General features: G+C 42.2%; 1 protein-coding gene across 1 annotated transcript; it reads left to right on the forward strand.

Annotated features, from left to right (window-relative positions):
* The first annotated feature begins 384 nt into the window (after nt 1-384).
* tbl2 (transducin beta like 2) lies at nt 385-15,313 on the forward strand. The gene is made up of 7 exons (XM_080749108.1): nt 385-608; nt 4,929-5,044; nt 6,877-7,061; nt 8,647-8,798; nt 9,393-9,519; nt 11,633-11,785; nt 13,170-15,313. Exons 1-7 carry the CDS (start codon nt 476-478, stop codon nt 13,636-13,638), a joined length of 1,335 nt encoding a protein of 444 aa, XP_080605234.1. The 5' UTR covers nt 385-475; the 3' UTR covers nt 13,639-15,313.
* The last annotated feature ends 1,552 nt before the right edge of the window (nt 15,314-16,865 follow it).

Raw genomic sequence — 16,865 nt, forward strand, 5'->3', positions numbered from 1 at the left:
GCATAAAGTCTAGCGTTCCCAACACACCACCGTTGCAGACAGTGTTGTCTTCTGGGTAATGGCGTTTTCTTCAGAGCCCTAGAATGGAGAGTTGCGTCACTCCCGTTCACTTCATGGGGCCAGGTCTTCTACGCACACATCTATTGGCGTATAGTGACAAACGGCGAACCGGAAGTTTACAAAATGCATTGAAGTCTATGAGGTGTAAAGTGACAATGAACCACGTGACCAGCGCTGTTTCTGACCCCGCGGTGACACCACTCTCTGATTATACTGCTCTGGTTTTCTTTAACAAACGGCAGCACGACGGCCAATCACAAGTTCCCTTTCGGACTCTTTTGCACACACGCAACATGATGAACATGCGCAGTCGTTCACCAACACTTCATTCACTGGAAGCTAAGGCTATAGGCTGCAGCAGTGTTAGCATTTATAAAACACCAACGTGGCACAACAGTGAAAGCAGGGCTCCAACATGGAGATCGTGGCCCTCCTCACACTGACCGTCATCATAGGAGCGCTGGTCATCCTGGTGGCCACCACGGTGGGCAGGCAGAAGGAGGACATCCAAGCAGCACACACACAGCAGATGACAGCTGAGGCTACGGGTAAAACAAGCTTCATTCATGGATCTGTGTTGTTGCACGGCGGTATAGCAGCAGTGTTTCTCAAACTTTCACATTTCAAGGTCTCCCCTTAACTCTTAACAGCATACAAATGGACCCTAACGGGTCCATTTGGTTCCATTTGTATGCTGTTAAGAGTTACAGACTTGCATGGGTCAATTTAGACCCCATAAAGGCACCCACAGAGTCCCTGGAATCCACTTAGAGAAACACTGGTGTAGCGCACAGAAAATAGCAGACCTACAAGCCCATCAACGCATCGCACTCTGCTATTTTCTGCAAGCGACATACAGTCGTATGAATCGGCCTCCAAGAACTGAATGAACGTCATGTGATGCCACCACCAGGGTATCATTTATTTATACTCCATGATAGTTACTATGGAGTAAGTATCAAGATATGTATGGTAGCGTTGCTGTCATACATAGCTATTACCGTGTTTCTCAAACTTTCAAATGTCAAGGTCTCCCCTTAACTCTGACAGTGTACAAGTGGAACCAAAGGGACCCTCCCTATGTTCCCTAGGCTCTGTCTTCTGTGTTCCCCACTTCCCAGGTTAACATTCACCAGCGTCGGCAGGTTAGCATTCACCAGTGTTAGTTTGACTGAGGTTAGGGTTTTGATTGATTGATTGATTGATTGAAGACTTTATTAGAAGTTTGCATAGGAAAAGGTACAGTTTCATGACAGTACAGTTTACTGGTACAAGCCTACAAGGTCTACTAAAAGGAGATCCTAGAAAAGACTAAGCTTATTTCCATAGGAAACCATTGAAGTATCTCATATAACATTGAATGACAGACGGATAGAACTCAGTACTATGCAGTAGATATAGTCAGGAAAAAAGGGGAAAACATTTTAAAAGAATAAAAACATACAGTAGGTAAATACAAAGAAGGGTCAGTGGAGGGTAGGGCTGGGCTATGTTTTTACCAGTTACGAACGGCTGCTGCCTGTAAGTGGTTTTTCAGGGCGATTTTAAAGGATGCTAGTGATCCACACTCCTTTAAGGCCTTCGGTAAGGCGTTCCACATTTGTGTGGTATAGCAGAAGAACGAGTTTGACCCTTTGTTTGAGTTGACTTAGGTTAAGGTTAGGTTTAGGTGGTAAGTGGGGATAAATAGAACCTGGGGAACATGGGTATGGTGGTCCCGGAGTTACACACTCGTATTGGTCAATTGGCCCCCCTAAAGGAACCCACAGAGTCCCTGGAATCCACTTTGAGAACCACTGGCTTATACCATCTTGTGGTCTAGATTACATAATCATGGTTGATCTAGTGATCATGATCTAGTGAGATCATGAATGGCCTAACTGCACTGAGGGCCATTCATGATGACTGTTTTTTTACTTCCTTGGACATTACTTACGTACCAGTTACGTTGTGGTAAACTGAGGTGTCCTATTGCAAGTCTCAACCTGTGGGGCCGGGGCCCACTGGATGTTGCAAGTATAGGCCCCAAATAATTGGCAAATAATACTTAATAGGCCTATTACTTATGACAACATGAGTTGTAATTTGGATTTAAAATGTGGCTGTGGGTCCATGTATGTTTCATTCACAGATTCACACACACACACACACACACACACACACACACACACACACACACACACACACACACACACACACACACACACACACACACACATTTTTTAGAGATGCACCCTTAAAGTTATAGTATACCGTAGGTTTGCTTTGATGCAAGACTGTCATGTCATTTCATTTGACCGATGACCGTCTTGATCCAAGACTAACCGTAGGTCAACACTTTAGTAAGAGTGCTTTTCGTCTTGTTCATTTGACTTTTTATGTCAAGCATGATGTTCTGTCATGTGTGCCAGTTGCTTGGATACAAAAAAGAAAGAAAGAAAACAGGTTATTTTCACATGTGCAAACTGGGTATTCAACCTGTTGTCAGTCTCATGATGAGCATTGCGCTGCATTATTGATGATTGATGGTGTGATGGGTGCCAGAATGCCAGCTGGTCAGTTGACTCAGCACAACATGTGCTGTATGCTGTATGTAGAATAGATGCTTACTGCTTGTGGGACTGACTGTGTACCTGATTGTCTGATGAAGAGCCGGTAAGGCTGAGCACGTCACGTCCAATGGTGTAAACCGGTGTTTCTCAAACGTTCACATTTCAAGGTCTGTGTGATATGAACGAAATAAAACTAAAATAAACAAAAATAAAAATAAAACAATTCACAGGAGGCAGGCAGTGATCAGTCACCCCATGTGCACAGTGCACCCCCCCCCCCCCCCCCCCCACCACCACCACTTTGTACAATTCAGCAGTCAAAATGATTGATTGATTGAAGACTTTATTAGAAGTTTGCATAGAAAAAAGTACAGTTTCATGACGGTACAGTTCACTGGTACAAGGTCAACTAAAAGGAGATTCTAGGAAAGCACTTGGCTTATTTCCACAGGAAACCATTGAAGTAGCTCATATAACATTGAATGACAGACGGATAGAACACAGTCTTGTCTCAAGTCCCATCCCCCTGTTTCAGCATCTCTGGCCACACAGAACACTGACCATTCCAACAGTTAGCTTTCACTGGGCAATATTGAAGTAAAAAGAATACATAAACATCCCTTAACTCTGACAGTGTACAAATGTAACCAAATTAACCCCTTGGTACCATTTGTACACTGCCAGAGTTACAGACTTGTAACTAAAGGAACCCACAGAGTCCCTGGAATCCACTTTGAGAACCACTGGTGTAAGCTAAACCAGGAACCAATACATTTTAAACTTTGGAACATGATGATCCAGTGTGCAGACTTTATTGTTTTTGGTGTCATGCCAAGATGATCATTACATGGCCTCCTCGATGCAACTTGAGTGATAGAGGCTGTCATTTCAGTGATTCCCAACCGGTTTCTTCTCACCCAGTTTCAAGGAATAAGAACTCCCAATGTGTTATTTATTATTAGGACTGGCTTTATGTTTGCTAGTGCTACACAGTAGGGGCGATATGGTGATAAATATTATTGAGACGATACAATGTCTCCACGATATGCCTTTTCAGAGATACCGTATATATATTGTGATACAATGAGGGAGCCATATAAAAGATTCTGTTGAATTGTTATTACAGAGATTCATTGCAGAATTCATTTAAACCTACATTTTGGTCTAAATCAGTAGTTCTCAAACTTTACAATGTCAAGGTCTCCCCTTAATTCTGACGGTATACAAATGAAATCCATTTGGTTTCATTTGTATACTGTCAGACCGTGCTGTGTTCTACCTGTAACGCACGTATACAGCGTCTGCTGTCGGAAATAAAAATATGAATAGCGTCTGCCCTCGTGAACCTTTAGTAGTAAGTAGCGTATTTGATAGGCATGATGCACTGGCGTATGCCCTGGCCACCACGAATAGCCGCGGATCATAGATTATAGTATGCCCCCCAAAAAAGTCTAGAACACACCTCTGCTGTCAGAGATGCATACTTGTAAGGGTCAAATTTAGACCTCCCAAAAAGGAACCCAGAGAGTCAGGACCACTGGTCTAAATGGTCTGTTACTCCTTTTCCTTTTAGTTTTTGTTACCTTGTAGGTGGTTGTACTGTTAAGCAACTTGAAAAATAACCTTAAAAAACCAACATGAAACAGAGTCGTGATAAGATCGTGTGTCTGTGTCGTGTGATACAGCTTGGAAAAATATTGTGATATTGTATTTTTCAACCAGCTATGCAGTAGTAACACCCTCAACGTTTTGTCCCGAGTCTCACAACGCTCTGTTGCCATGCATAGGGCTGTCACAATGTGACATTTTACATGACGATTAATTGTCACTCAAATAATTGGCGATTAACGATTTAATTGTGTTTTTGTCGTTGACAATTACATTTCTGTTTGGCTTTTAGGCTTTGAAGTTACACATGGTAGATATGACACATAAGCTAAATATACAAAGAAATTACTTGACATATTTGACAACTTTATACTTAAAAAAGAACACTGATAGTGGAAATAGCCGATCTACAAGCTCACAACGCGTCGCAATGCGACGCGCTGTGAGCTTGTAGATCTGCTATTTCCACTATTTTTGACATGAAAACGATTATGACGATTATGAAAAATAATCACGATTATGTCAAATAATCACGATTAGACGATTATGTAATAATTGTGACAGCCCTAGATACAGCTTGGAAAAATATTGTGATATTGTATTTTTCAACCAGCTATGCAGTAGTAATACCCTCAACGTTTTGTCCCGAGTCTCACAGCGCACTGTTGCCATGCATTGTTCGTTTTACTATGTTGTGTTCTCCTGCAGCTGAAGAAAAAAGGTCCCCCGCCTCCAAGAAAGTGAAACAGGAGAAGCAGAGGCCCCGTAAAGAGAAGCCCCAACAACACACCTTCAGCCATCCTCTGCTGGCAGCCGCCTTGAAGGTAATCTGGAATGCAACGTTGCACCTTGACCTTTTTAGTACAGTGTGGTTCTTAACATGTGTCTCGAGACCCCAGGGGTGTCCCCACAAGATTCTTTTGGGGGGTCCCCAGATGACAGTGAAGAGACAATTCAAGGACTTTTAACGGTGCATTTTAAGAGCGGGCGTGTTTTCCGGAAGGGTTATTTTTTCTATGGGACCTGGCAACTACTGGCGATAGCAGGCGAAGAGGCGATAGTTGAAAAGTGGACTAAGAAACGTCGTTCAAAAACGTATTCATATTTTATCTTTTCAAATCAAATCAAATCAACCTTTATTTATAAAGCACATTTACTCAATCGAAATTGACCAAAGTGCTGTACAACAGATCATAAAACCATCACCAACATTAGTGTCAACAACGGCAATGTTAAAAACAATAAAGACACAATTTACACATCAGAAACAGAAAAGCAAAACCGACTCAATGGCGTTTGCACTTCTAATAGAGAAGGGCAGGCTGTTCCAGAGCCTAGGGGCGGCTGAGGCAAAGGCGCGATCGCCCCTACTTCTCAGCCCATTGGGACGATTTGGAACTTCTAAGAGCAGCTGGTTGGCTGACCTCAGTGCTCTATTTGGGACATAGAGTTCCACACGTTCTGACAGGTATAAGGCTGTTCAGGGATTTGTAAGTGAATAAAATCTTAAAATCAATTCTAAAATTGACAGAGAGCCAGTGCAGTGCTGCTAAAACTGGGGTTATGTGCTCCCGCTGGATGACTTTGTCCGGCGATAGCCAATAATCGAGCGAATCATCGACATATGTTAATGAAAGCAGGAACGCCCACTAGGAGATTTTCATCGCCCAGAGTCGACGGCTGAGACCCGCTGTTCGCTCGCTGTTAAACAGTTTAATGACAAAAAAAGACCATTACTGCATCAAAGGTAATCAACAAACTATTTTATGTAAAAAATTGTCAAAACATTGGTCAAATTATTAAATGATATAAGAAAGAGGCAAAACTTGAAAAGAGACGATCTGCAAGCACACAACACTGCGCAACCCGAGGCGTTGTGAGCTTGTAGATCTGCTATCTATTTTCAAAATATTTATCTGTGGAACTGAATCAAACTGAACTGAATGCCTCACAACTCTGTGCTCAGTGTTTGTCAGGGTGGGGGGGGTCCCCCAGTTCAAATATGAACTGGGGGGATACTTCTATAAAATGAAGCATGGATTGGCACACACACACATTCAGTGAAGGCATTTCAGAACTTCAGGGAAACACCCCAAATATCGGTGTGCGCTGCACGTGCACAGGTTTCAAAAATCACATATTGGGACATGGTCTGAAAATAAGTCGTTGGCTTTAACCCCTGCGAACTACACTGATGCTGCGTTCACAGTTCACACTGGCGATGATAAAAGCCACTAAATCAATGGTGTGTGTGTGTAGGGCTGTCACGATATGACATTTTACATGACGATTAATTGTCACTCAAATAATTGGCGATTAACGATTTAATTGTGTTTTTGTCGTTGATAATTACATTTCTGTTTGGCTTTTAGGCTTTGAAGTTGTACATGGTAGATAACCTAAATATACAAAGAAATTACTGACATATTTGACAACTTACTACTTAAAAAATAACTTTGATAGTGGAGATGCGACGCGTTGTGAGCTTGTAGATCGGCTATTTCCGCTATTTCGAAAATTTTTCAACATTCACGATTATGACGATTATGACAAGATAATTGCGATAATGTCAAATAATCACAATTAGACGATTATGTCATAATTGTGACAGCCCTAATCAATGGTGTGTGTGTGTGTGTTCCGTGTTTTCCCATAGGGCCACAGTGGCAACGTGACGTGCCTGGACTTCAGCAGCAACGGGAAGTATCTGGCCTCGTGCTCGGACGACCGGACCATCAGGATCTGGAGTACCAAGGACTTCCTGGACCGGGAGCACAAGTGTCTCCGAGCCAACGTGGAGCTGGACCACGCCACGCTGGTCCGCTTCAGCCCCGACTCCAGGTCTTGCCTCTCACACAACACAACCACGCCTATGAGATGTAGTGGGAGAAATATGTAACAAAAATAGGCTAATGTGTTCACTTCCGGCAGAAAGCGTGAACATTTGCACCTAGGGGTATTTTTGTGCGCCGCATTCAAAAATTGACGGTCCCAAGCACTTTTCCCATGGGATCTGGTGGCTCTAATTCACTTACCATACTAGGGGAAAAAGAAATCTTCTTTAAATAGCATGTGAGGGGTCTATCTAGGGGGTTTTCATGATTCTGAATCCATTGCAAGCATTTGTTTTGCACGAAAAACATTCCTTGGGCTAAAAATGGACCCTACACAACTGTGAAAAGTGATGACTCATCACTAAACCATAGTTGTGTGGGGTCCATTTCTTGCCCAAGGAATGTTTTTTGTGCAAAACAAATGCTTGGAATGGATTCAGAATCATGAAACCCCCCTAGATAGACCCCTCACATGCTACTTAAAGAAGATTTTTCTAGTGTCTTTTTTCCCTGTATGGTAAGTGAATTAGAGAAAAGTGAATTTGAGAAAAGTGCTTGGGACCGTCAATTTTTGAATTCAGCGCACAAAAATACCCCTAGGTGCAAATTTTCACGCTTTCTGCCGGAAGTGAACACCTTTTTCACATATTTCTCCCACTAATGCATTCAAGCACATTTCCTATTTTATACTCGACATTTCAATGAAAGCAAACACTATGTACAGCAGGGGTTTTCAAAGTGGGTGACGGGGCACCCTGGGGTGCCGCGACGGCAGAAACCTCGTATCTCCAAGTTTCAAATGTGTACGTCTTTTGCGCTGCTTCATCATACAAGACCGTTGCACAAAACGAGTGAAAACAGCCGATCTACAAGCACACATCGCCTCGCATAAGTACATTTTATAGATGATAAATACAAAACGAACGGTTTTGGACATACATGGTTTCCACCCGACAACGACGATATGCTATAAATATAAGGTGCTGGGAGTGAAAATTATAATGTAGGGATGCCTCGGATTTAAAAAATATTTATGGGGTGCCCTGAGACAAAAGAGTTTGGGAACCCCTGATGTAGAGAACAGCTTATGATGTCCAAAGTACAAGTATAACCCCACTCCACCCACTGTTGACCCACTGTTCATCAGATTAACCCATTAAGACCTGAGAGACCAATTAAAAGAAAAAAAAAGAATCCTAGTTTTCTGAAAAAGAAAAAGAAATAAATGTTGCTATATCAGTGGTGCTCAAACCTTTTCATGTCAATGCTTTTTGCCGCCGACACCCATCTCAAAAGTTCCAGGGACCCCCATAATTTTATCGCTGTCAATAAATGTAAAATATATTCAAAGATTTGCACATATTTCATGATTTTTCAAAAATAGCAGATCTACAAGCTTGCAGCGCAGCACAAAGTGACGTGATATGAGCTTGTCGATCTTCTATTTTTGAATGACCCGCTTTTAATGGGCAAAACGGATGTTACTCTAGGTACTGTTAGATCACCAGTGCCTGATCAACAAAATGCAGTAATTTTTGACCATCTAGTTTCTGCGTTCAGTCACATTGATGTCTCCTTCTCACTAAACGCAGGGCCTTCATTACATGGCTGGCCAACGGCGACACCATCCGAGTCTTCAAGATGCTCAAGAAGGAAGACGGTTCCTTCTCCTTCAAAGCTTCTCCTGACGACTTCCCTCTAAAGCACAAGGCCCCCATCCTCAACATTGGCATCGCAGAGACGGGTATAAAAGATAATCTTTTGAAAGATTATCAAAGAAAATCCAGTTTGATTGTGCCTGTGAGATTATTTGACATTGATCAGTCAAACTGTTAAGCACCGTTGACCTAGTGAGCACACACCACTGATTTCTAATAAACTATATGGCTAACATGATAGATAGTAGATAATGATGGCAAAGTCTTCTAAGCTTTATAATGACGTTTCAAAGAGATGAAACTAAATCGTCGAGGTCATGTCAGAAAGTGACCTCACCTTTCACTGTAGATTATTGGGCTTAAACAAGTCCCATGGAGATGATTATCTGCTGAGTTCTTTCTATTTTATTTAATTTTTCATTTATTTATTTCAAACAAAAGGAAATAAAAGGGGAAAAATATTAGATAAAAAGAACAGCTGCAAAGTTATCTTGGCATCATCTATTCTATGATTTAGTCTGTTTGATTAAAAAAAGATCTTTCCATTTCTATTGCAATTTCCTGGTGAACATGAACCCATATTTGCAGTATTGCAGAAAAGTCAAATACGATTCCCATTCGGTCTAATGCAATTGCTTGAAATGGTTGTAAACCGAGGGTAATGTCTCCTGTTCCCTTAGGCAAGTTCATCATGAGTGCCTCCACTGACACCACCATTTACATCTGGGACCTTAAAGGAGACGTCCTGGCCACCATTAACACCAACCAGATGAACAACGCCTACGCTGCCATCTCTCCATGTGGAAGGTCAGTTTGTTCATTTGTTTTAACATCTGTTAATTGTCGATTTTCCTTCTCTCTTTTTTTTACAGGAATATATAAGTACAGGAATATCAAGTGTAAAATGATCACAAATTGTACAGATGTAACAAAACATTAAACAAGACAAACAGACAGTAAAATATCGTCGTTGTCGGGTGCAAACCTTGTATGTTCAAAACCGTTCGTTTTGCATTTATCATTTTAAAAATGATTTTAAACTAGTGAAAACAGCCGATCTACAAGCACACAACGCCTCGCACCGCGAGGCGTTGTGTGCTTGTAGATCTGCTGTTTTCGCTACTTTTGTGCGACGGCCTTGTATGATGAAGCAGGGCTTTATTGCGAAATAACATACACATTTGAAACTTGGAGATACGAGGTTTCCACCCGACAGCGACGATATACAAGAATAAGACAACCCGAGTACAAACATTACATTAAAGGACAACTCCGCCCTAAATCACTTCTAGGCTCATTTTCCTACTTATATTGATCCAAAAAGACTGTCCATGGGGTCTATTAGGCAGAAATGCCCCTGTTGTCCAGTTTCCCCAGCAGAACCCAGCGGAACCCAGCAGCTCTCATAGCATAGAGTGGAGCCTATAAGCCTATCGCTTTTATACTATTTGTTGTGGTCAAAAGTGATTTTATTTTTCATGAATGTGTTACTAGTTGTCAATACAAACACAACCATGCCTTGGTTGCCACACACGCCATCACACTCTGCTAAAAAGATGTTATGCTTTTATGTGTCTTGCTAAGTCCCGGAAAAGATGCCCTGTGATTGGCCTGTGCAGTCACTTTGATTGGCACTTGTGCTGAATGCTCACCCCAAAACATTACTTATGAGAGTGTGATGGCATGTGTGGGGTCAACCAATGCATGGATGTGTTCGTAATGACAACTAGTAACACATTCATGAAAAATAAAATCACTTTTGACCACAACAAATAATATAAAAGCGATAGGCTTATATGCTCCACTCTATGCTATGAGAGCTGCTGGGTTCTGCTGGGGAAACTGGACAACAGGAGCATTTCTGCCTAATAGACCCCAGAAGTGATTTAGGGCGGTGATTTAGGGCGGTGATTTAGAAGTGATTTAGGCCTTTAACTTACATTACAAAACCAAACAATACAAAATAAAACAAAACTAAACAGAACAAAAACTAAAAAACACACAAAGGACATGACAGATGGCGAAACGCACCAGCAGGGCCACACAAACTATTTCACAGTCCATCATTTTATGGAGTAGGGTAAACATTTGAGCAGAGACAACAACTGTCCCTAGGGGGCAGCAAAGCACTGTGTTTGATTACTGCATCTCATCTAGCGCTTCTATAATGGGTGACCATATTTTCTGAAATAGGAACTTTGTTGCAGATGCAGGACACCTAGCTCCTTTATCCACATATTGATCGTTCTGTTGTGCAAAGTATAACATTTACTTTAATTTATTCATATTTTATTACGATTATGTGAACAGAATGATTAAAAAGGTAATACCGTAGGTCACCGCCAAAACGAAGACTCATAACAAGCTCTGTTATAATTAGGGTTGTTGGGTATCTTTTGGGTTTTATCTGATACTGTTGCCGGTGCCTGAGATGATCTACCTTTGGATACTAATAAAAGGTTAGTTATGGTATCAATGCAAGATTTGACCATTTTATAGCCTTTTATAATAACAAACATGAAGGAGATATGTAAGCTCACAAGAAGTTGCTCATCGCAACCTGTCATGATGCGACACATTGTCTGCTTGTAGATCTCTGGCATTTGAGCAATTTCTGACTATAATTTGCATTTTTAAATGCTATTTATTTTATTCAAAATAAGGCTTCAAGAGATTACAAACAGTAAAAGAAAAGAAACATTTCACAATTGTGAACAATTTCACAATATTACAACAAACCAAAAGAGCAGACGATATCTAGTCTCATATCACGATATCAATACAATATTTATACATTTCCCAGCTCTAAATCGTAAGCACAGCACCAACGTAAGAATGGCAACAGGAGCCCATCGACTCCATGTTCAACGATTGAAGGCCCAGTTGTTTATTTTTGCGTGTTGTTTTTTGGCTTCCTCAGATTTGTAGCCTCCTGTGGATTCACTCCTGACGTGAAGGTGTGGGAAGTGTGCTTTGGTAAGAGCGGCGAGTTCAAAGAGGTGACGCGAGCCTTCGACCTGAAGGGCCATTCAGCTGGGGTTCACAGCTTCGCCTTCTCCAATGACTCACACAGGTACGGCCTGTGCTTAACCCATTAAAACCCTCAAAGACCTGGAACGCGCCCAAGTCGCGTTAGATTTTAACCACTTTAACCATTATTTTATGCTTTAACTGTTGAAAAATAGCAGATATACAAGCTCACTGCGCGGCACCGAGTGCCGCGCAGTGAGCTTGTAGATCTGCCATTTTAGAAGAATCGTGAAAATGTGTGCAAGTCTTTGAATATCTTTGAACCGACTTCTAAATCCTTCCTCTAAATCGGTGGTTCTCAAACCTTTTCATGTCAAGGACCCCCAAAATTACACTTATTTGGCCGCAGACCCCCATCTCAAAATACGTTGTTCCAGGGACCCCCCCAGAAGCAGAGATTTGAGTCACAAAAGTTTGCTTTGAAAAATATATATTGAAAAATTTGCACCCATTTTCACGATTTTTCTAAAATAGCAGATCTACAAGCTCACAGCGCAGCACTCGGTGCCGCGCTGTGAGCTTGTATGTCTGCTATTTTTCAACAGCTAAAGCATTACATAATTATAGGCTAAGATCTTGAGGTCGATTCTAAAAATGTCTTCTAACTCCTAACAGTTTTCTGAAAGCTGTTGGTGGTTCTCAAACATTTTCATGTCAAGGACCCCCAAAATGCTGTTTTTGGCCGCGGAAACAAATCTCAAAATATTTTGTTCCAGGGACCCCCAGAAGCAAATTTGTCCAAAAAGATATGAGCTTGTATATCTGCTATTTTTGAATAGCCAAAGTATAAAATGACACCGATGCTTTACCGGGGAAAGATGTTGAACCTGTATCCCATTATATTGTGAGGAGTGTTGGGGAAATAGTGGGGGGAAACTACTCTATGTACTGTACCCTGTGTTTGTATTTCTTCCACAAAATTTACCATAACACTGGATCTGATGGCATCTTAGGATGAACCCCTTTACACACATACACACCTTCAAAATGCAGTGAGGGGTTTCAACATAGACCAAAAGTCTGGCCAGTGTCAGCGTGTCAGTAACGTCTGACACCGTTTTATTCCACATGAAACACTACCCATGAAACAATCATTTGTTATGGTAAACCCTGTCCTTTATGATGAGAGTGAATCATCGCTGTACCCTTTACTAATGCATGAAAGTACTTAGTGTTTTCTCTGACTTAGTTATTTGGTCAGTTTCCTTAAAAAATGAATTGACAGCATAGGGATATCGCCTATTCATTTGGAAATATTTGTGTTTCCAGTAGATATTGTGGCCTTTTTAGACACACAATAAAACACAGACAACTCCTTTTGGGAGGTCTAAATTGATCTTTACAAGTATGTAACTCTGACAGTATACAAATGGAACCAAATGGACCCTTCAGGTTTGTGAAGTTAAGTTGCTTTCTGCCTCCCCCAGAATGGCCACCGTATCCAAAGACGGCACGTGGAAGCTGTGGAACACCAACGTGGAGTACAAGAAGCAGCAGGACCCGTACGTGCTGAACACGGTGCCCTGCGATGCCTCCGAGGGCAGCCGGGTGGCGCTGTCCCCCGACGGCCGCGTGGTGGCCATCAGCAACGGCTGCCACGTGGCCATGTACAACGGCGCCAGCGGCGCGCTGGAGGCGGAGCTCGGCAGCGTCCACAGCGAGGAGATCACCGACCTGCGCTTTGACATGAACGGACGCTTCCTGGTGTGCACCGGCGACAGGGCCATCCGCGTGCTCCACAACACGCCGGGCTACCGGGCGTGCATCAGGGACATGCAGGACTTGCTGAAAAAGGCCCAGAACGAGGCCATGAAAGAGCGACTACGGCAGCAGATCAAAGACGCGCAGAACGCACTGGACACTGTGCTGTCTTCCGCCGTGGACGACCAATGTTAGGACTTTGACCACCTCGCCCTCCCTTCTCACAGCTCAACATGCCGTCGTGGAAAAGTGTGGTTCGTTTTTCGGGCGCGAGGTCTCCCCCCCCCCCCCCCCCCCCCTGAACGGTTTTGTTGTTGGCTCTTGCAGCCGACGACGAACCACAGCTGACCACATTGCCACACTTGCTTTGACTCAATGGTTCGCAAACATTTTAATTATAACTTCCCCCATAACTCTTGAGTGTATCAATGGAACCAAATGCATGGAATAAAGTTCTCAGTCGCCACGACTGATTTCAGTCATTTGGATTCCATAGACGCCAGCGTGTCTTCTATGAAAGCATGTTGCGCAGCGAGAATAGCCGATCCACAAGCTCTGAGTAGCCTGGCTCCAGACCATGGACCCCGCCCACTCTCTAAATCACTGGTTCCCAAACAGTGGGTCGCGACCCATTTGTGGGTCACGGAACCAATTTTCATGGGTCACAACTTGAGTAAAAAAAAATCCCATTTTCTTTTCCTACAAAAAATAAAGATGAAAATCTTTTGAAATGTATCATTTTATTTCAAAAGATAATTAAGAAGTAGTGAAAATAGCCGATCGACAAGCTCTCTTGTGAGCTTGTAGATCTGCTGTTTTCACTAGTTTGGGTCCCCCGGGTAAATGTCTACTTTCTCTTTTGTGTCACAGGCTAAAAAGTTTGGGAACCACTGCTCTAAATGGACTCGCTAAGTCTGATAATCGGGCTAAGCTCTGAGAGCCTCTAGATAGGTGTTTTTGAATATATTTTGAAGATTGAGCATTTGAAGTGGTCAGACTAATTTGAAGTGGTCAAACTAGAGCACTATGTTCACAAGCATCTTCCATAAAGATAGTCTCGGATATTTCACATTTGGCAGTATGTAGAATAGCAGGAACAGTGTTATTTTACATCATAATTTTACATTAATTGTGTTGTGAATCTGCTAGTGTGGAGGGCTCCTTTCATAGTGTTTCACAAATCTCACATTAGGACTTTGTCAAACAAACATTTTCATCTATGCAATTTGGTTCCATTTGTACACACAAGAGTTACAGACCATCAAGGGTCCATTTGGAACCCCCTCAAGGGGTTCTGTGCGGGGATGTGCTGGCCATTGGGAAAAGCGGGACAACTCCCGAACGGCCTTCCCGAACAGGCCGGCCATTAGGAAAAAATACAAAGAATGTCCAACAAAGTAAATCGTCACTGTCGGGCAGAAACCTCGTATCTCCAAGTTTCAAATTTGTACATTTTTTAAAGTAAAGCAAGGCTTTTGCACAAAAGTAGTGAAAACAGCTTGTGTGCTTGTAGATCGGCTGTTTTCACTAGCTTAAATCATTTTTAAAATGATAAATACAAAACAAACGGTTTTGGACATTTCCACCCGACAACGACGAAATATAACTCATGTAATTGGCCCACTGGCTTGTCACTTGTCATGATCTGAAACGGAACGCAATGAGGGCCTGTCCAATTTTTTCCCGGGCTGAATCAGGGGCCCAGCACGTCCCTGGTCCTGTGGATCCCTGGACCGCACTTTGAGAACCCCTGCTGTGACTGACCATGGTTGACATCTGCACATCTGGCTCCCCAGCCTCTTCATTGAATGACCTGGATCTGACTGGGGTCAGAGATCAAAACGCGGTTTCAATTAATAAAATTGTTTTTATGGAACGACACTGGTTATGGTTTAATATTTTCAATTATTGTCTGAAATGAATAGTTATGGTTACGTTGTATTGTAATGTCAACAACATCCACTCATATTGCAGTGCATACTCCACGTTAATCCTAGAACATACATTGGCAACTGGCGGCCCGGGGGCCACATGCGGCCCCCACCTTCACTTAATGCGGCCCTCAGGTTAATACTGGAATACTGATATATTACTGATTTCAGCTGTTATAATTCCAAACATGACCTGCTTTAATTTCCGTCAGTCAATTTTAGTAGCTTAATGTCTAGTATAGTAGATTTGCAATTTATTTTTTTATGTCCAATGTAGTTGTATTTAGGTTCAAAAAGTTTACATGAGTAGCCTATATAACTAAATGCATTTGAAATGCATTTGATAAAAATGTTTCATTTCGGGATTCCAATTAAAAAACAACAAAAAATAATTCAGGATTCCAATTCAAAAGAAGCAAAAATAGCCGATCTACAAGCTCAAAACGCATCGCAGCGCGATGCGTTTTGAACTTGTAGATCTGCTATTTTTGCTTCTTTTGTATGAGACACTAGAACGACAAAGTAGGATGTAGCAATATGTAATGTGGCCCTCTGGAGTGAAGGTGGAAATATAGTGGCCCTCTCCATCATCAAAGTTGCCCACACCTGTCCTAGAATGATACATTGCCCAAATTAGTGACTAGTTTACGACTGCTCCAGTCAACTGTCATCTAACGGGCAGCAGTGTTTTTTTAGTTTTTAGCCATTGAGATGGCCTATTAGCAAGTGTCAATCAGTCGGTCCGTCCAACATTTTCTGTGGTGCAGATAGCTCTGACAGGCCGCTGGCTAAAAGACTAGACCTGGATTTCTGTACCCCTACGAGGGCTCAACTTAGTCAAAATAAACAAAACTACTTCGCTACTCACCTAACCAAAGGTAGTTTTGCGTTGTTGAAAGTCTATTCTCTGCGGTGGGAAACTTCTCACCCACTCTGTAAAATACATTATTTTTGTCATTAAATAAAACGCATCCAACTCGACCGCCGCTTATTTCCGGGTTGTGTCTGGTGGCTCGAGTTGGGTGCGAAAATAATGTATTTTACAGAGTGGGTGAAAGCAAAACTACCTTTGTTTAGGTGAGTAGCGACTAGCGAAGTAGTTTTGTTTATTTTGACTGAAGTTGAGCCCTCGTAGGGGTAGAGAAATCCTGGTCTAGTCTCTGGACCCGAGCTATGCTGTAGATTTCATAAACACAAGGATCACTCTACATCTAAAAATCACACCTGTGTGAAGTGAGCACTGATGATGGACCCGCATGACGTCACATGTATTTGGTATTCGATACAAATACAAACATCTAAATCCCAACCAGTAACCAGGCCAAATAAGTAGTTGCCGTGAGGCGTCATAGAAGCACAAGGCCCCTGGTTCAAGTCCACCTTTTGGATATTCACTTTGCATCTAAATCCTATTAGAGCAAGTAGTTGTCACAAGAATCATCTATGTAACCCTGTAGCATGGGAGAAACCCTACCTTGATTCTTACAAAGA

Source organism: Nannobrachium achirus, assembly GCF_963921795.1.
Source record: "Nannobrachium achirus genome assembly, chromosome: 19".
Classification (NCBI taxonomy): Eukaryota; Metazoa; Chordata; class Actinopteri; order Myctophiformes; family Myctophidae; genus Nannobrachium; species Nannobrachium achirus.